Source organism: Cherax quadricarinatus, chromosome 64 (genome assembly GCF_038502225.1).
Source record: "Cherax quadricarinatus isolate ZL_2023a chromosome 64, ASM3850222v1, whole genome shotgun sequence".
NCBI classification, from domain to species: domain Eukaryota; kingdom Metazoa; phylum Arthropoda; class Malacostraca; order Decapoda; family Parastacidae; genus Cherax; species Cherax quadricarinatus.
Window position 1 is genome coordinate 10,178,511 of NC_091355.1, and position 21,129 is coordinate 10,199,639.

The following is a 21,129-nucleotide window of genomic DNA, read 5'->3' on the forward strand; positions in this document are numbered from 1 at the left end:
AGATGGTGATTGCAGTTATGTTCAACGTACCACAGAATAGCAGGAGGCCAAGAGAAGAATATGATGAGAGCAACAGGGCAATGATGGACACACTAGCTGAGGTTGCTGGAAGAGCAAAGTTACCAGTTGTGGGTGATTTCAGTCACTAGGAGATTGACTGGGAAAACCTAGAGCCACATGTGGGTCCAGAAATGTGGAGAGCTAAGATGATGGAGGTGGTTCTGGAAAACCTTATGCATCAACATGTCAAGGACACTATCAGAGAAAAAGAGAGAGGAGAGGATGAAAAAGCAAGGCTGGACCTCATATTCACCTTGAGTAGCTCTGACATCGAGGACATCGCGTATGAAAGGCCCCTTGTAGCTAGTGATCACATGGTCCTGAGCTTCGAATACGCTTTAGAGTTAAAAGTGGAGAGTGAAGCAGCAGTACAAAGTAGGATAGAAGAAGCCATACTACAAGAGGGGACTACACAGGCATGAAAAATTTCCTGCTTGAGGCATAGTTGGAAAGAGAACGGGTGAGAAAAACAGTAAATGGAATACGTGACCACAAAATGCAAGGAGGCAGAGGAGAGGTTCATGCCCAAGGGCGGCAGAAACAATGGGAAGACCAAAATGAGTCCTTGGTTCACCCAAAGTGTAGAGAGGCCAAAACTAAGTGCACTAGAGAATAGAACAAGTATAGAAGACAAAGGACCCAGGAAAATAAAGAGATTAGCTAAAGAACTAGAAATGAATACGTATGGATAAGGGAGGCCCAGCGGCAATACGAGAATGATACAGCATCGAAAGCTAAATCTAACCCAAAGCTGTTGTACAGCCACATCAGGCGGAAAACAGCAGTCAAGGATCAGGTAATCAGACTGAGGAAGGAAGGAGGGGAGATCACAAGAAACGACAGAGAAGTATGGGAAGGCCTGAACACGAGATTCAAGGACGTGTTTTCAGTGGAGACAGAAAGGACTCCAGTAAACCAGGACGGAAGGGTATACCAACAAGTACTGGAGTTTTACGACAGGCTGACAGAAGTAACATCGACGAGAGAGAGGGGGGTGGTGGATAGACTGCATTTTTTTGGACTACAAGGCTTTCGACACAACTCCACACAAGAGGTTAGTGCAAAAACTAGAAGAGCAGGCAGGAATAACAGGAAAGGCACTACAGTGGATGAAAAACTACTTGACAGGAGGTAACAACGAGTGATGGTACGTGACGGGGTGTCAGAGTGGGCGCCTGTAACTAGCGGAGAGCCAAAAGGGTCAGTCTTAGGGCCGGTGCTGTTTCTGGTATATGTGAATGACATGACAGAAGGATAGGTTCAGAGGTATCCCTGTTTGCAGACTATGTAAAGCTAATGTGGAGAACTCAAGTGGATGAGGATCAGGTGGGACTACAAAGGGATCTGGACAGGCTGCAAGCCTGGTCCAACACCTGGCTCCTGGAGTTTAGCCCCACCATATGCAAAGTCATGAAGACTGGGGAATGTGCAAGAATACCACAGAGTACAGGCTGGGAGGGGGCAAAGACTGCAAACCTCACTCAAGGAAAATAATCTTGGGGTGATTATAATACCGAGCACATCTGAGGCCCACGTCAACCAAATAACTGCTGCAGCATGTGGGCGCCTGGTAAACCTAAGAATAGCATTTCGACACTTGAGTAAGGAATCACTGAAGCCTCTGTACACTGTGTATATCAGACCCATATTGGAGCATGCAGCACCAGTATGGAACCCACACCGGGTCAAGCACGTTAAGAAATTAGGGAAAGCGCAAAAGTTTGCAACAAGATTAGTCCCGGAGCTAAGGAATTTGTCCTACGAAGAGAAGTTAAGGGAAATCAACCTGACGACACAGAAAGACAGGAAAGATAGGACATGATAACGATATATAAAATACTGAGAGGAATTGTCAAGGTGGATAGGGACAGAATGTTTCAGAGATGGGACACAGCAACAAGGGGACACAACTGGAAGTTGACAACTCAGATGAGTCACATGGATGTTAGGAAGTATTTCTTCAGCTATAGAGTTGTCAGGAAGTGGAACAATTTGGAGAGTGATGTAGTGGAGATAGGACCTATACATAGCTTTAAGAAGAGGTACGATAAAACTCATGAGACAGGGAGTGGACTTAGTAGCGACCAGCGAAGAGATGGGGGTCAGGAGCTGTGAATTGACCCCTGCAACTACAAATGGGTGAGTTCAAATAGATGAGTAAACACACACACACACACACACACACACACACACACACACACACACACACACACACACACACACACACACACACACACACACACACACACACACACTTAAAAAAATATGAAGGAATTACTGAAGACGGGACACCAAGAGCATACCTTTGCTTCTTTGTGTACAAATAGGTTATTACACTACACATAAGCTTTGAACTAACTATATCAGTCAACTGAATATTAACAGGAGGGTCCAGGAGCTAAGTTCTTCCCTCATCATCTCATCACGAACAAACTCTTCAGGTGGACACGATAGACATACCAGTTGTGTGCTCTGGCCAGAGGGAAGAGGACCTTCCTGACGAGACCAGTGAATGATGGGCTTAGGGTTGCCCTCAGCCTGACACTCCAGGGTTAGGGAGGTACCCTTGGTGACGTGCTGCTCAGGCGGCGCCAGAGATCTGATGGTGGGCGCAAACTGCACGTCCAGAGAGTGTCTCAGCTGGATGGGCGGCTCCATCTCGAACATACAGAGGAAGGTGCCAGCGTCTCGGGGTCGCACGCCAGAGAGAGTTAGACGGTAGCCGTCCACAGTAATGCGTCGGTCCCTAGTCACTCTCTCACTCCCAACCCACATCAACTTCTCCTTCCCAGTGTTGGGGGAAATTTTCTTGATAATGAGCTTGTTGTTACCTGCAATGGTTCGTCTCCGTAAGAAATCTTGTTAGTCTTCACTGTAACAAACTAGCAGTAGAGGTAAGTATACATAGACATGGGCGTTATCATATATGTATCCTTAAATCATGTACTCTCTTACACTGTACTTATATATCATCTAGGTAAATAAATTTGTTAATTATTTATTGTCGCTGGTAGCATTTAGGGATATTTTGTGTTAATAGATTCACAGGAATTTCAATCAGTTTATCAAGGAATATAGGATTAATATATTTAAAAATAATTTTGAAGTGTAAAATCAGAAAGCAAATCTTTACAATCATTGATCACGAAATGTGAGGAAACACATGCATCCTTGTTGGTGCCTTAGTCATCACTGCAAGAAATTAAAGTTTGCCGAGAGGGAAGGCCACACAGGGCACACTCATATCTAATGAATACAGAAATAGGAACTATCAGGAAAGACACGTGTGAAAGAGAAATGAAAAACTGTAAGCAACTTAGGACGGTAGGTAGAAACAATGCAGAGGCTGGTGTTATATAACCCATAGGTCTCTCACGTTACCAGGGAAGTGGGAAGTAGTCGGGTGTGATCAAAGGAAAGGAAGAATGCCTCCAATTCCGTATATCATACTTCACCAGTATGAAGATACCCTCTGGAAGGTAACCATCCCAAACAGCCACTCACCAGCGTTTTCAACGTCACAGGGGATGATGACAGACTGTCCCACCTCCACAGTGAATGTCTGAGAGCGAGCCAGAAAGATGGGTACGTCTTCCTCTCCGTCATTATTGTCGTAGTAGTAGGTGCCGTCGCTGTTGTAGTCGTCGTAGGAGTACCTGTTATAGCCAAGTCCTGTAATCAGACCGAAGAAGATCTTAAGCCGCTGAAGAATCTCGGGAAAATTATTTTTATAAGCTCTTCTGAGAATTAAATGAAGACTTTAGTAAAGGGTGTGTCATACACACTTAAATCTTTGGTTCTCAATAGAATGTTACTGTCGAGGCTACTTCCCTTCCCCGGGTGATAAAGGTTAGCATCAATTTTGTAGCCGAAGTAATGATAGTGTGTGCACTTGCCATTTAGCCTCGTTTCACTCTCTGTCCATCTCTGTTTCTCCCTCTGTCTTAACATAGCTAAAGCAGAATAACATATTAAGCGATACTCAGCATGGTTTTAGCATCACAAGATCCAGTTTACAAAATTACTAGAATTCTTTAGATACGTATGCAAAAAATAGACAATAAAGTCCTCATAGATGAAATATATTTCGACTTCAAGAAAGCGACCGATAGAGTACCACACAAGAAGCAACTAATGGAAATAATAACAGGTAACAGTTTCCGAGACTGTCTCGGGGTTAGACTGCTAACCAGAAGCGGAGAGCAGTAATAACCCGGGTAGCCAATAAATGGTTTACAAAACCGACAAATTGGTAAATGAGACTCTTGTGCAATATTTGGGTATCTTTATTCTGGAAACGTTTCGCCACACAGTGGCTTTTTCAGTCCAATGCAGAAGGTGGAAGATGAGGAGGAGTTTGGGGTAATCAGTCCCTCAACCTGGAATCGATGTATTCAGTCCATCAGTCTTGACTTTCGTCAAGATTGTGTTGTTCAGTCATTGTGTTGTTCAGTCACTGTGTTGTTCAGTCATTGTGTTATTCAGTCATTGTGTTATTAAGTCATTGTGTTATTCAGTCATTGTGTTATTCAGTCATTGTGTTATTAAGTCATTGTGTTGTTCAGTCATTGTGTTATTCAGTCATTGTGTTGTTCAGTCATTGTGTTGTTCAGTCATTGTGTTATTAAGTCATTGTGTTATTAAGTCATTGTGTTATTCAGTCATTGTGTTATTCAGTCATTGTGTTGTTCAGTCATTGTGTTATTCAGTCATTGTGTTATTAAGTCATTGTGTTATTAAGTCATTGTGTTATTAAGTCATTGTGTTATTAAGTCAGTGTTATTAAGTCATTGTGTTATTAAGTCATTGTGTTATTAAGTCATTGTGTTATTCAGTCATTGTGTTGTTCAGTCATTGTGTTATTCAGTCATTGTGTTGTTCAGTCATTGTGTTATTCAGTCATTGTGTTGTTCAGTCATTGTGTTGTTCATCATTGTGTTGTTCAGTCGTGTTGTTCATCATTGTGTTGTTCAGTCGTGTTGTTCATCATTGTGTTATTCAGTCATTGTGTTATTCAGTCATTGTGTTGTTCATCATTGTGTTGTTCAGTCGTGTTGTTCATCATTGTGTTGTTCAGTCGTGTTGTTCATCATCGTGTTGTTCAGTCGTGTTGTTCATCATTGTGTTGTTCAGTCGTGTTGTTCAGTCGTGTTGTTCATCATTGTGTTGTTCAGTCGTGTTGTTCAGTCGTGTTGTTCATCATTGTGTTGTTCAGTCGTGTTGTTCATCATTGTGTTGTTTAGTCGTGTTGTTCATCATCGTGTTGTTCAGTCGTGTTGTTCATCATCGTGTTGTTCAGTCGTGTTGTTCATCATCGTGTTGTTCAGTCGTGTTGTTCATCATTGTGTTGTTCAGTCGTGTTGTTCATCATCGTGTTGTTCAGTCGTGTTGTTCATCATTGTGTTGTTCAGTCGTGTTGTTCAGTCGTGTTGTTCATCATTGTGTTGTTCAGTCGTGTTGTTCATCATCGTGTTGTTCAGTCGTGTTGTTCATCATTGTGTTGTTCAGTCGTGTTGTTCAGTCGTGTTGTTCATCATCGTGTTGTTCAGTCGTGTTGTTCATCATTGTGTTGTTCAGTCGTGTTGTTCAGTCGTGTTGATCATCATTGTGTTGTTCAGTCGTGTTGTTCAGTCGTGTTGTTCATCATTGTGTTGTTCAGTCGTGTTGTTTATCATTGTGTTGTTCAGTCGTGTTGTTCATCATTGTGTTGTTCAGTCGTGTTGTTCAGTCGTGTTGTTCATCATTGTGTTGTTCAGTCGTGTTGTTCAGTCGTGTTGTTCATCATTGTGTTGTTCAGTCGTGTTGTTCATCATTGTGTTGTTCAGTCGTGTTGTTCAGTCGTGTTGTTCATCATTGTGTTGTTCAGTCGTGTTGTTCAGTCGTGTTGTTCATCATTGTGTTGTTCAGTCGTGTTGTTCAGTCGTGTTGTTCATCATTGTGTTGTTCAGTCGACCTAACACCATGGAGCTGGTCACAGTTTTACCACTAGAAAAACCTCCCCCTGTAATAATAAGCGGTCAGTTGGTACTCCTTGTTTAGCTTTTTAATTTTCCCTTTTACTCGTTTTGATGTTTTAGTATATCAATAACTGCTTTTAATATATGATTTTCTCCTATTTTATTAAGTAAAGTTAACTCTGAAAGTTGTCGTAAATACATGGTCTCAGGAAGCAGTGGTAGGTTTGTCCGTGAGAAACTGCCGACGTGTTGGAGGGAAGGGGTGAAGAAGGTTTTGTGGGCGAGGGGCTTAGTTGCAGGGGTCGAGACTCAGCTCCTGGCCCCGCCTCTTCACTGAGTGCTACTAGGTCCTCTCTCTCCCTGCTCCATGAGCCTTATCATACCTCCTCTTAAAGTTATGTATGGTTCCTGCCTCCACTACCTCACTTGTTAGGCTATTCCACTTCCTGACTACTCTGAATGAATGAATATGTATGTATATATATATATATATATATATATATATATATATATATATATATATATATATATATATATATATATATATATATATATATATATATGTGTGTGTGTGTGTGTGTGTGTGTGTGTGTGTGTGTGTGTGTGTGTGTGTGTGTGTGTGTGTGTGTGTGTGTGTGTGTATGTCACTAGCACCTCTCATCCAGGTTATAAAACATACACCGACAAATTTATATAGTACACACACCCTCAAAAATGTTAAATGAGTCGACGTGATCACTAAATTTGAAACCGAAAAATAAATAAATACAAGATTTAAATTTTTTTTTTGAATTTTAAATGTTTTATATCTTCAATATACATTTTTATTAAGAGTCCCATGCCCACCCTTAAAAATGTTAAATGAGTCAGCGTGATCACTGAATTTGAAATCTGAAAAAAAACATAATAAATTATGCACATCTGGACCAGATTTATCAAGGATTATAATCTGAAGTGAGCGTGTCTGACTTTCTAGCCTGAATAATGGTAGGTGATAACGACGCTTATTGTTTTGTCTGCCTCCCTCCACCCTCCATATATATATATATATATATATATATATATATATATATATATATATATATATATATATATATATATATATATATATATATATATATATATATACAGACGAAGGCGAAGAATTACAGAGCTGCTGAGAGAGGGCAATATATGTGAAATACGAAGGGAGGCACTGGTCAGTGAAATAGCAGATACCGAACTTAAGTTGAAGGAATCTTACAGGAGACAATCTCAGGAAGAACTAAACGCCATAAAGGAAATTGAAAAAAAAAAATACTTCTTCTCTTATGCCAAATCTAAAGGAAAAACAACATCCAGTATTGGACCCCTGCTTAGGCGGGATGGGACCTACACGAATGACAGCAAAGAAATGAGTGAGATGCTAAAGTCCCAATACGACTCATTGTTCAGCGAGCCCTTACCCAGACTAAGGGTCGACAATTTAAATGAATTCTTTATGAACGAGACCCAAAGTTTAGTCATCTCGAAAATCTCTGATATTATCCTAACGCCACAAGTCTTTGAAAGGCAATAAATAACATGCCCATACACTCTGTCCTAGGCCCAGACTCATGGAACTCCGTGTTCATCAAGAACTGCAAGAAACCCCTGTTACGTGCCTTCAGCATTCTATGGAGAGGGAGCATGAACACAGGGGTCATCCCACACTCACTAAAAACAATAGACTTAGCCCCACTCCACAAAGGTGGCTGTGAAGCAATTGCAAAGAACTACAGACTGATAGCACTAACATCCCATATCATAAAAATCTTTGAAAGGGTTCTAAGAAGCAAGATCGCCAACCACCTAGATACCCATCAATTACACAACCCAGGGCAACATGGGTTTAGAGCAGGTCGCTCCTATCTGTCCACCTACTGGACCACTATGACAAGGTCCTGGATGCTATAGAGGATAAACAAAATACAGACGTAGTATACACAGATTTTGCAAAAGCCTTCGGCAAGTGTGACCATGGTGTAATAGCACACAAAATGCGTGATAAAGGAATAACAGGAAAAAGTTGACATATGGATCTATAACTTCCTAACAAATAGAACACAAAGAGTAATAGTAAACAGAGTAAAGTCCGAGGCAGCTACGGTGAAAAGCTCTGTTCCACAAGGCACAGTACTCGCTCCCATCCTCTTCCTCATCCTCATATCTGACTTAGAGATGTAAGACATAGCTCCATGTCTTCCTTTGCGAATGACACCAGAATTGCCATGACCGTGACCTCCATCGAAGACACCGCAAGACTCCAAGCGGACATCAACCAAATCTTCAAATGGGCCACTCAAAACAGTATGAAGTTCAATGAAGAGAAATTTCAACTACTCAGATATGGAAAACTTGAGGAAATTAAAACTGTATCAGAGTATACAACATATTCTAACCATACAATAGAGTGAGAAAGTAATATGAAGGACCTGGGAGTGATAATGTCAGAGGATCTCGCCTTCAAAAAGCACAACAATGTATCTACCACATCTGCTAGAAAAATGATAGGATGGATAATGAGAACCTTAAAAACTAAGGATGCAAAGCCTATGATGATTCTCTTCAAATCGCTTGTTCTCTCTAGACTGGAATACTGCTGTACACTAACTGGCCTCTTCAAGGCAGGCGAAATTGCTGACCTTGAGAGTGTACAAAGAACTTTCACAGCACACGTAAGTACTATTAGGCACCTAAATTACTGGGAACGGTTGAAGTCCCTTGATTTGTATTCCCTGGAAAGCAGGCGAGATACATGATAATATACACTTGGAAAATCCTAGAGGGATTAGTACCAAACTTGCACACGAAAATTACTCCCTATGAAAGCAAAAGACTCGGCAGGAGATGCAACATTTCAGCAATGAAAATCAGGGGCGCCACGAGTATACTCAGAGACGACACAGTAAGTGTCGGGCCCGAAACTGTTCAGTTGCCTCCCAGCATACATAAGGGGGATTACCAATAGACCCCTGGCTGTCTTCAAGAAGGCACTGGACAGGCACCTAAAGTCAGTACCTGACCAGCCGGGTTGTGGTTCGTACGTCAGTTTGCGCGTGGGCAGCAGTAACAGCCTGGTTGATCAGACCCTGATCCACCACGAGGCCTGGTCTCAGATCGGGCCGCGGGGGCGATGACCCCGAAACCCTCTCCAGGTATATATACACTAAATTTGTCTATTATGTCATAACGAAGATAAATATAATATCGGAGTATAAGCAGCGGTAACGAACAGAAGCGGAATATATCACAGTCTAGGCTTCTATAACGAAGATATTACAGCGTAGGCTTTATAAATGAAGGAATAGAACCCCACGGCCTAGGCTTCTATAGCGTAGAAAGTAAGATATTACAGCGTAGGCTTTATAAATGAAGGAATAGAACCCCACGGCCTAGGCTTCTATAACGAAGAAAACAGAACCTCACGGCCTAAACTTCTATAACGAAAATGGAAACTCACATTTTAGGCTTCTGTAACGAAGAGAATGGAACCTCACAGCCTAGGCTTCTATAACGAAAAAAATATAACATCCCAGCCTAGGCTTCTGTAACGAAGAAATATTTAATATCTTAAGATAGGCTTTAACAACGAGGCGCTATATCCAAAACATCGCAACCAACTTATGCCTCTATAACGAAGTAAAATGGAATATAGCAGAGATGGAGAAACGTCAGACTCAACTGGAATGTTGGAAATTATCAATTTTTCCATAGGCAAAAAATCCACGCCAGGTGTTGATTTATTTAATAAAAATGTTGTGACAGCACCGTCGAGATTTCAAAAAGAATTTACAGATTTTTTGGTACGGCGTTTAATAGATCTAGAAACAGAGAAAGTTTGATTTATAGAGAGTGGGTTTAGTGTTTTATGCATTGATTAATAATAATAATATTAATAATAATAATATTATTACAATAATAGGGAGTTTCATGTTTCATACAGAGATTAATAATAATTATAGGGGTTTAATGTTTCATGCTTAGATGATGATGATGATGATGATGATAATAATAATAATAATAATAATAATAATAATAATAATAATAGGGGGTTTAATGTTTCATACATAGAGAAGTAATAATAATAATAATAATAATAATAATAATAATAATAATAATAATAATAATAATAATAGGGGGTTTAATGTTTCATACATAGAGAAGTAATAATAATAATAATAATAATAATAATAATAATAATTGAGGCACTGGGAGCTTGAGATATTGGCGACTCAAAGGTCAAATCATTGGCAGCTCAGTGCTTGAGGTTGACAGAGATGGTATCAAACACGTCTACCAAAAGTCCCCGTTCATAAAAAAAAAACACAGTTATATATTGGTGTTTTCCGACTCATTTACGTACAGTAGGGACAGGAGCTACGCTCTGCGAGTGATGGTGTGGACGGTGGGAAGATTGTCCTGTCCAAGTTGTCCCTTGTGGTCACACCTGCTGCTGGCTACTGCTAACTTTCCAAGTTTACAGTACAAGCTTGTTTGTGAATTACCTTAAGTATTGAAGTTAATACCACCAGATCACTAAGAGTGCTTTACTTACCTTATGTTTGCCACGGTTATACATACATACATACATACATATATATATATATATATATATATATATATATATATATATATATATATATATATATATATATATATATATATATATATATATATATATATATATATATATATATATATATATATATATATATATATATATATATATATATATATATATATATATATATATATATATATATTAAAAAGTAGCAATATGATATTACAGTCTGTTCAACTAGATTCCAAGTGCAGAGAGCTTAGTTATTATTATTATTATTATTATTATTATTATTATTATTATTATTATTATTATTATTATTATTATTATTGTCGTTGTTTTTATTATATTAATGGGAAGCGCTAATTTAGTGAGGAATCTTTGAAGGGTGGTGGTGGCGGCTCGATCCTTCGTTCGCTAACAGACAGACACTCACGCTACTCTGGCATCATTCACTAAGTTTAAGAATTTTTTTTTTTTTGCCATAAGTAATAAATCTTAGAGCATAAAAGTATAGATGTCATAATGTGCTTGGAATATACATCTTTTTTACAGTGTTGGAGTGCAGCGCTGGGCGGCGTGATTTATTGTTTAAAGTTGGATTTTCAGTCCAGATTGTGTGTATGTATTTAGTTAGGTGTACTTGCTTATTTGTGACTGCGGGGGGTTGATTCTCGGCTCCTGGTCGTGCCTCACAACTTCTCAGGAACGGTTACACTCCATCCCTGGCCTTATGGAAGTATCGTACCTACTCTTCAAACTGTGTTTGTACTCTACTTCCACTCTTTACTCATCCTGATTGTTATGTATAATTCGCAGCCAGCCTCAGACTGAAGAAGTACTTTCTGACATTCCTGCCACGCATTTGCGTTTTCTAACTTCCATTTATGAACCTTTATTTCCTCTTCCCTCCTTGTAAATAGTTCGTCCTCTGTCTACCCTGTCCAACCTCCTGTCTTGTACGTCGTAAGCCTCTTTCCTCCGCTTCTTTAAATTGATATATTTTTTAAGTTTTTATCATTTCTCTTTACGAGTATATATATATATATATATATATATATATATATATATATATATATATATATATATATATATATATATATATATATATATATATATATATATATATGTCGTGCCGAATATGTAAAACTGGTCAATTAGCAAGAACTCATTTAAAATTTAGTCCTTTTTAAAATTTTATCTTATACGTTTAATGATATATTTTTTCATTAATGTTGATGTAAAAAATTTTAATTTTGCACCAAAAGGAACTTAGAAAACTTACCTAACCTTATTATAGCAAGAAGAATTTATTTTAGCCTAACACTACTAAATATATTTTAGATTTGTTTACAGTAATTTAATACTAAACAAACACAGTAAAATATATTTTTTTCGTTAGGTTCAGAATGATTTTGGCGAAATTATTGCATACACAAATTTTCACTTGTCATATATGGCAAGATGAACGTTGCTATTTAAGCCAAGATCGCAAGTTCTGTCTATTCGGCACGACACACACACACACACACACACATATATATATATATATATATATATATATATATATATATATATATATATATATATATATATATATATATATATATATATATATATATATATGTGTGTGTGTGTGTGTGTGTGTGTGTGTGTGTGTGCATCATTGCATAGCCACCTTTCTCACCCTGCACACTGACAGTTCCTACACTACCTTCCTTGACCTTAAATCCGCTTTCGATGTAGCCAACCGACATGTAATAATTAGTGAACTTGCCAGAATGGATGTTGGAGGATGGCTTCTCCGCTGGATTAAAGGCTACCTGTCCAACAGAAAATCGTCTGTGTTGTTCCAGGGACATAGAAGTGTAACTAAAGACTTTGAATTAGGAACCCCACAGGGAGGTGTGCTCAGTCCCACACTGTTCAATATTCTAATTAATGCATTACTTAATGCTATGCCTAGTCAGCCCCATAATTATGTGATTAGTTTTGCTGATGATATAATGATTCACACCACCGGATTCTCCAACACCCAAAACATTCTTAATCATGTACTAGCCTCGTGTCAGGACCTGGGGTTGATAATCTCTACTGATAAAACAAAGATACTCAATAGGCGTCCTCCTCGACAGAGAGGCACAGTTCGTCAGATCCAATTGCATGATGGGTCTCTTCTAGAATATGTAAGCAGATACAGGTATCTAGGCTTTGAGGTTCCACTACTTGGACCTGTTGTAACAAGACTTTGTCGCCAGTACAAAGAACGACTAAGAGCACTTAGAGTTGTGGCAGGGCTTCACCCCAGGTATGGTGCTAATGTTAAAATTGTGAAAATGATGTATCTTGCTTATATTAGATCATTGGTTGATTATGCTGCGCCACTACTTGCTCTTGTGTCTGACTGGAAGCTTGGAGGGCTGGAAAAACTGCAGAACGAAGCAATGAGGATCATCCTAGGATGCCCTCGTACTGCCAAAATTTTAAATATGCAAAAAGAACTTGATATTCCAAGCATCAGAGATCGTGTTACTGAAAGAAATATCCTAATTGGGGTTAATATGCTCAGGCAAGCTCATTCAAACCCCTGCACAGAAGCCCTCCAAACTTTCCTCAGCACTGGTGAACACTCCTCCAGATGGATCGAAAAGACTGGAACCGACCTCCGCATGAATCAGATACATGATCTATGTCAAGTAAGGCAACAGCGGCACTTCTCCGCTCCATGGAATATTACCCCATTCCAAACTACCATTCCTCCATTTCCCCCCAAACTACTTCTTAAATCACAACCAAAACTTCGCCTTGAAGCCAAACATGAGGCCTTAAGCTGTATTGATAACTTAGTCACACAGCACACACTCTCGCAAATTATTTACGTTGATGGTTCTGTTCACCAATCCACTGGTGCAGCTGGTAGTGCTGCTGTTGTCGTACAGAGTGATGGCTCTCTTAAAGAAATTGGAGCACGCATCAATAATTGGGCCTCTACCCTTCAGACAGAACTGTTTGCCATACTCCTTGCACTGAAATGCATCTATGTATCAAAGATTGACAGTTTAATTGTAACTGATTCTCTGTCATCCATAAATGCTCTCAACTCATTAAGCATAAATTGTGGCATGCTTGTGTCAGAAGCCAGACACAGGTATGGTAGGATTGTGGACAGTGGAGTCAGAGTGCACATGCTGTGGATTCCATCTCACATTGGTCTTCAGATGCATGATAGAACTGATAAATTGGCTAAGCTGTATGCTTTCAAAGAGGGAGTAGATTACAATCTTGGCTTGTCAGGTAGTAGTTTGAGAACAATAATACGAAAAGAACTTCAGCTGAATTTTATGGACTTAAGGCTCAGGGAGATTGACACCAGTGAGTCCATCTATCATCATTCTATCATGCAGGAGGAGCCACATGTCTATGGTGCATCCAACAAAATAAGCAGACTCTTGGATGTCACTACCGCCCGGCTCCGGCTGGGTTACAAGTATCTTTGGCAGGTTAAATCACCACCACCAGATGTAGACCAAACGAAATGTAAACTTTGCCAGATGGATTATTGTCACACCCTGCGTCATTATGTACTGGAGTGCGATAAAATTAATGAATTTAGAAACAACTCACTCAGAAGTGTTCAAGAAATGGCTAAGTATTTTATCCACAGTGGTATATTACAGACCATTCTGGAGAAATACCCTGACTTTGCTAGCTGTAAATAAAGCATTACCACATGTGTGCATGTGTGTGTGTGTGTGTGTGTGTGTGTGTGTGTGTGTGTGTGTGTGTGTGTGTGTGTGTGTGTGTGTGTGAGTTTGAGTGTGTGTGTGTATGAGTGTGAGTGTGTGTATGAGTGTGTGTGAGTATGAGTGTGTGTGCGTGTGTGTATGAGTTTGTGTGTGTGTGTGTGTGTGTGTGTTTATGTGTGTGTGTGTATGAATTTGTATGTGTGTGTGTGTGTGTGTGTGTGTGTGTGAGAGAGAGAGAGACTCAGCAATCAACATTTGCACCAATAACTCACTACAGTTGTGACCGGGTGTGGAAGTGTGAATTGCTCATTACTCTAAAATTTGTTCATGATTGCAGCCATGTATAAACGTAAGTAACCATTCTTACAGTATTCATTACCTTTGTAACTTGTGAGTTCATTACCTTTGTAACTTGTGAGTTCATTACCTTGTACCTAGTTCAGCCATCAAAACTTTGGAGCCCGGTCCCTGGACCCATTGTGTACCTCTGTAATCTGTAAATACCTTTGTAACTTGTAATGATTGTGACTAGACCTACCTGGAGTTCATTACCTTTGTAAATTGTGAGTTCATTACCTTTGTAAATTGTGAGTTCATTGCCTCTGTAGCTTGCTCAGCTATCAAAACTTTGAGGCCCAGTCCCTGGACCCATTATGTACCTCTGTAATCTTTTGACTACCGCCCACAGGATGGGTATGGGGTGCATAATAAACATATTAAACTAACTAACTAACTGTGTGTGTGTGTGTGGAAAACAACCACTGTGAAAGAATAGAGAAGTTCCAAGCGCTTTCGTGACTACTCACATTATCAAGGAACAATGATTGTTCCTTGATAATTTGAGTAGTCACGAAAGCGCTTGGAACTTCTCTATTCTTTCACAGTGGTTGTTTTGCATATGCTGAAATCACCTGTTTACTGTGATCTTATTGCATATATATACATATATATGTATATATATATATATATATATATATATATATATATATATATATATATATATATATATATATATATATATATATATATATGCAAAAATAGTGAATTTCCCTGAGATTAAATGATTTCTAACATTATCAAGGAAGTGTCACAGTTCTTTTTCTTGTTTACATACAAAGATTATATTTTGTTCAAAACTAAGTCATAGCGTTTAAAGCTATACAACTCTAAGATAACAATGTTTAAATAATTAATATAATCTTAACGTAACTCATAAGCTCAAGTCAGAGGATCTAAAGTTTTTATAAAATATTAATATTACATTAAAGAATACGGACTGAAAATTAATCTGCTGAAAGAGTACATTAAGTTATTATGTATCTGGCAGTAGATGTAAGATCTGGAACATCATAGATAAGTTGAAGGTTAAGACGTGCAACACTTGGGTAACTTTGTTGATGAAACCTTTCACCTACACAGTAGGTTTCTTCAGTCGAATACAAAGGAAGAGTAGTAATGAAATAAAGATGATGTAATCAGTCCATCAACCTTGGAGAAAAAATATTTGAAATGGTCAGTCCCTCAGCCTGAGGTATTTTATACCATTTTCAACAGTTCTAGGTAAGGGAGGCTGAATGTCTCGTAAATATTTAGGGACTGTTGAAGTTACTTTAGCTGATACAAACTTGTGTTAATAGTGTTATGTCTATCTCTCGGTCCAGCACACTCCCACTCAAAAACTTTCTCAAAACATTGTAAAAAATTTATTTGGGGAGTCGCTTTGTCCAAAATATTATAGGAGATATATTTTATAAACTGCCAACCCTAGTTAGTTATTTTATTAAGTTCTGAGAAAAGTTTTAAACAAGTTTGTATGACCTTCTGTAACCTAGACAGTCACTAAGGTACACAGTATTATTTACTTCACTTGTAAAAACATAAGAAAGGAGGAACACTGCAGCAAACCTATTGGCCCATGCTAGGCAGGTCTTTCTCAAACCCAAATCCACTAATAAAAAATATTTGTCTAACCCATTTTCAATACTACCCAAGAAAATAAGCTTTGATAACCCTATTAACACATGTGCAAGTTGTGCAAGAATGGTATATAATACCGACAAGATGAAATTAAGACACATGTGCAACATCTGGGTATCTTTATTGTAGACGTTTCGCCATCCAGTGGCTTTATCAATACAAATTCTAGGACATAACTTGAAGACAGAAGGACTATATACAGAAGATGAGGTAATCAGTCCCTCAACCTTGGAGTAGGTGCGAAGAGCACCGTAGTCGTGGAGATTCTGAAGCAGAAGCAAGGAGCCTGGCGCTTATATAGTAACGTCAGGTGTAGCAGACGAGGGCATAGTCACTGGTAGGCGGGATTCCCCAGTGGAAGTAGGTCCTTCCCAAAGAGATTGGATAGTTGTAGTAGAAGTTGTCGTAGTCGTGAAGGTTATGTACATCTCTTTGGGAAGGACCTACTTCCACTGGGGAATCCCGCCTACCAGTGACTATGCCCTCGTCTGCTACACCTGACGTTACTATATAAGCGCCAGGCTCCTTGCTTCTGCTTCAGAATCTCCACGACTACGGTGCTCTTCGCACCTACTCCAAGGTTGAGGGACTGATTACCTCATCTTCTGTATATAGTCCTTCTGTCTTCAAGTTATGTCCTAGAATTTGTATTGATAAAACCACTGGATGGCGAAACGTCTACAATGAAGATACCCAGATGTTGCACATGTGTCTTAATTTCACATGTGCAAGTCTCACTCATATATTCATCGATCCTAAATTTGAAGCTACCCGAGATTTTATCTTCAATAACCGTACATGATATGAGACTTAACTCTAGTGAGGAACCACAAATGAATCACGCATTTTCCTTTCTGTCTCGCTGTACTGAGGCGCTAACACAAAAAAGGTGGCAATATTATCATGTAGCAATTTTTTTTATGAATTCTAGAGGCAGCTTTGTGAAAGCGTTTAGATATTTTTCCCCTGGGGTCTGTGATCCTGTTATGATAACGTGATATTGAGTATTCAGTTGTCTAAACGTGTTCAGCTTGTTTACTTCCCTATGTTTGGGGTAGAATTATCTCGTTAAACAACAGTAAAATATACGTTAGTGACAGCCAGGGTAAATGCTTATGTGTCGACCACCACGAGAGAGAGAGAGAGAGAGAGAGAGAGAGAGAGAGAGAGAGAGAGAGATAGAGATTATTATTATTATTATAATCAAAAAGAAGCGCTAAGCCACAAGGGTTATACAGCGCTGCAAGGTAGGGAAGGAAGCGAGGGTATTGGATGGCAGAAGGGAGGAGGGATGATCAGTAGGTTACAGAAAACAGCGGGGCAGGGGATAGTACGAGGGTAGAGGGTAGCAAGAGATTGAAGTAGAAAGGGCTAGAGAGATAGAGAGAGAGAGAGAGAGAGAGAGAGAGAGAGAGAGAGAGAGAGAGAGAGAGGGGAGAGGGAGAGTTAGTGAGTAGGTACAAACATACTTCTCATTGACTCACCTTGTGCTGTAATAAGAAGCAGTGTGATGATTGTTCGACCCAGACCAACCTCCATTTTCACCTCTCCGTCTTCAGGAGTTGGTTACCCAGCGGGCTGACAGTGGTCACCCAGCAGGCTGACAGTGGTCACCCAGCAGGCTGAGGGAGGGATACCCAGCAGACTGAGTGTGGCAGCCTCCTCTATGCTCTCTCCTGCTGAACGCCTGTGACCGACACACGTTTTGCGAACTCAAGGAGACATCGTCACACGTCTCAGACAGTACTTGCGGTGTCGCCAGGAATGGAAGCAGGTGGTGGTACACTGTTGGTCAGGAAACACTACAGGTGTCTCCCTTCACCAGAGTCACCTCCACACCTCATTGACGAAAGATCACATAACTAGCCAACAGTGTCCGTAGCTGACAGCCTTCCAGGTTACCAGCACCAGCAGCTTTACTGGCAGATAATGCAGGTTCTTTATTTTATCTACAATAAAATAATATCAGCAATAAAATTGAAAGGCTGCTTCCGAGCTGTGGTTCAGGCAGAATAAAGATCTGTGTACAGATCTCGATGTTAATATGTACCAACACTGACCTGTACAAGTTTACCACGTGTTTCAAAAACAATAGAAACATGCACAGAGAATATAATGGAAGAAGAATAGAAATATACAATCTGCTAGTCCCCTTAATTCTATTATTTTGCCTATACATAGAAAATATAATAGAAGTATTATAATAATAATAATAATAATAATAATAATAATAAGAGACACAATCTATCAGTCCTCCTAATTCTATTACTTTTGCCATAAAATTCCTGAAGTTCATTAGATCTGCAGTCATGTTAGTTATTTTTTACGTTGCCATTTCTTAAAAAAAAATTCTAAGTGGAAAATCTGCAGTTTTCCACTTATCTGATTTTGTTTTTGATCCTTACTGAAGGGTCCGGGAGCTGTGACTCGACCCCTGCACCCACAAACAGGTGAGTACTTCCTCTTCCTGCTGCAGTACCCAGGGTGATATACTATCTGATTTTACCACTTTTATTGTGTCTGTTATCATTAGGGATACTCTCACTTCCTCTTTCATTGTGATTACTTCTAATCTTCGTTAGTCATCTTTTTTTTTCTCTGACTTTTTATACACATCTTTTTCTTACCTGATCACTTGGTGTTATATTTATTCTGGTGTGAGTATGTAACACTTATTTTATATTTAACTTTTGCTATTTTGTTATTCTCAAACTTCCGCTCAGATTCTCCTCTCATTTCTTGTAGATTCGTATTTTTTGTTCAATTCTGTTTCCTTCTATATTTTATTTTTTTCCATGTTTTTGCATTTTTTTGACTCTGCATTTTTGAGTGAACGATGGTGGGTTCTCTTATTATTATTGTCTTTACTGAATGTTAATTCCATCTCCATTCCTGGCACTATATATTTAAGGAATCCATTATATTATTCTTGTCTTTCTTCCTAATTTCCATTTTCATTACACTGCATTCATGAATTCTCTCATTATTCTTTATATTTAATATGTTTATCTCCGTGTTTTTTTTACCACAATGAATTTGAAAGTCAGTACCGTATGGTCGCTCATACCAAGAGTCCTATCATACCTGGAGGGTGTTCCGGGGGTCATCGCCCCCGCGACCCGGTCCATGACCAGGCCTCGCGGGGTCTGGTCGATGTGGCTCACATCAGACGCGCTTATGGTAAATACCAGATCCAGTCTTGCTGGTTCATGCATCTCCTCTCTTATCAAATCCGCTGACATCAACAACACAGTTTTTCCATTACGTTAGTTCTCCGTATATCTGGTCTCTCAGTGTGCAGCTTTGAACTTGATTATTAGTTTTGATTTGGTTTTAAAGGCTATTGTTGCAGCTTTTACTGCCGTGTTAGCCATTGTTTTGGTTTAGAGAACCGATAAGTTGATAAATTAGACTCATGCGCAACACTTGCGTATCCTTATTGTGGAACTCCTCATCTTTCACCGTTCTTCTCTGTATTGTAGAAACATTTCACCAGCCACTCCCCGGTGAAACGTTTCGCCAGCCACCCTCATCCCGATGAAACCTTTGGCCCCCCCCCTGTGAAACCTTTCGCCTCATCCCCGTGAAATGTTTCGCCAGCCCCCTCCCTGTGAAACGTTTCATCACCCCCCTCCCGGTGAAACGTTTCTCCACCCCCTGGTGAAACGTTTCGCCATCCCCGGGGAAACGTTTCGCCACCCCCCCCCCCGTGAAACGTTTCCACAAAGATTTTCAAATGTTACATGACTGTCTCATTCTAAAACATTGTTTTATTGTTGTGTTCTCAGTGCAGTGTTGTGTGTCTCCTGTTGTCTGGCGAGGCTAAACCTGACACTGATAATACCTTGGGTAATCCAGTCATAGTCGTGTCTATCACTTAATTAATTCACCACTCTTTATCCCTGTTATCTTCTCAATGCTTCACTCGCTAGTTTGAGTATTAAAATGAAAATTAGACACATGTGCAACACCTGGGTATTTTTATTGTAGACGTTTCGCCATCCAGTGGCTTTATCAATACAAATTTAAGGACATAATTTGAAGATAGTAGAACTATGAGGTAATCAGTCCCACATCCTTGTAGACGTAGTTTTGAGGTGGTCGCCTCAAGGAAGGTTCCTTGATGTTGGTGAGGGGCTCTTGATTTAGGGAATTGGATTTGTGCTCCAGTTCCACGAATTAAGCCTGAATGCCTTCCACATCCCCCCCAGGCGCTGTATAATCCTCCGGGTTTAGCGCTTCCCCCTTGATTATAATAATAATTTTGAGGTGGTCTGTGCTATGTCTGCACGAGTGATGGACTGATTACATTGCTTCCACATCTCTACTTCTTCTGCTAACTCTTCTGTACTCGACTGGAGAAGCCTACTGTGTAGGCGAAAAGTTTCGGAGTAAAGATACCTAACTGTTACACATGTGTCTTACCAACTCGCTAGTTTAAGATCATCAGCGCCCCTCTTGCTTCTTCCCTCTTTGATCTACCTGTCCTCAATGTTATATATCCTGCCTCTGGTTTAGGTAGGTTACGTTGATCTGTGTGAGAGAGATGGTGTCTGGGGTTTTCTTTGTTATTCGTTATTTAATTTATCATTCTTGTTTGATATTTATGCGTGCGGGTGCGTGTGTGTGGTTGTATACTCGCCTATTTGTGGTTGCAAGGGTCGATTCACAGCTCCTGGCCATGCCTCTTCGCTGATTTCTACTAGATCAACTTTCTCCCTGTAGCAACAGTTTTATCGTACCTCTTCTTAAAGGTATGTATGGATCCTGCCTCCGCCACATCACTCTGCAGATTGTTCCACTTTCT

General features: G+C 39.6%; 1 protein-coding gene across 1 annotated transcript in view; it reads right to left on the reverse strand.

The window, feature by feature from the left end:
* LOC128700017 (protein amalgam) overlaps window positions 1-18,266 on the reverse strand; it is a 43,361-nt gene extending 25,095 nt beyond the window's left edge. Inside the window, exons 1-3 of the mRNA XM_070098758.1 lie at window positions 17,807-18,266; window positions 3,565-3,732; window positions 2,521-2,891 (exon numbers count right to left, since the gene is read on the reverse strand). Of these exons, the coding sequence (XP_069954859.1) occupies window positions 2,521-2,891; window positions 3,565-3,732; window positions 17,807-17,861 (594 nt within the window). The 5' untranslated portion in view covers window positions 17,862-18,266. The remainder of the gene's footprint in view (window positions 1-2,520; window positions 2,892-3,564; window positions 3,733-17,806) is intronic.
* Window positions 18,267-21,129: the final 2,863 nt, after the last annotated feature.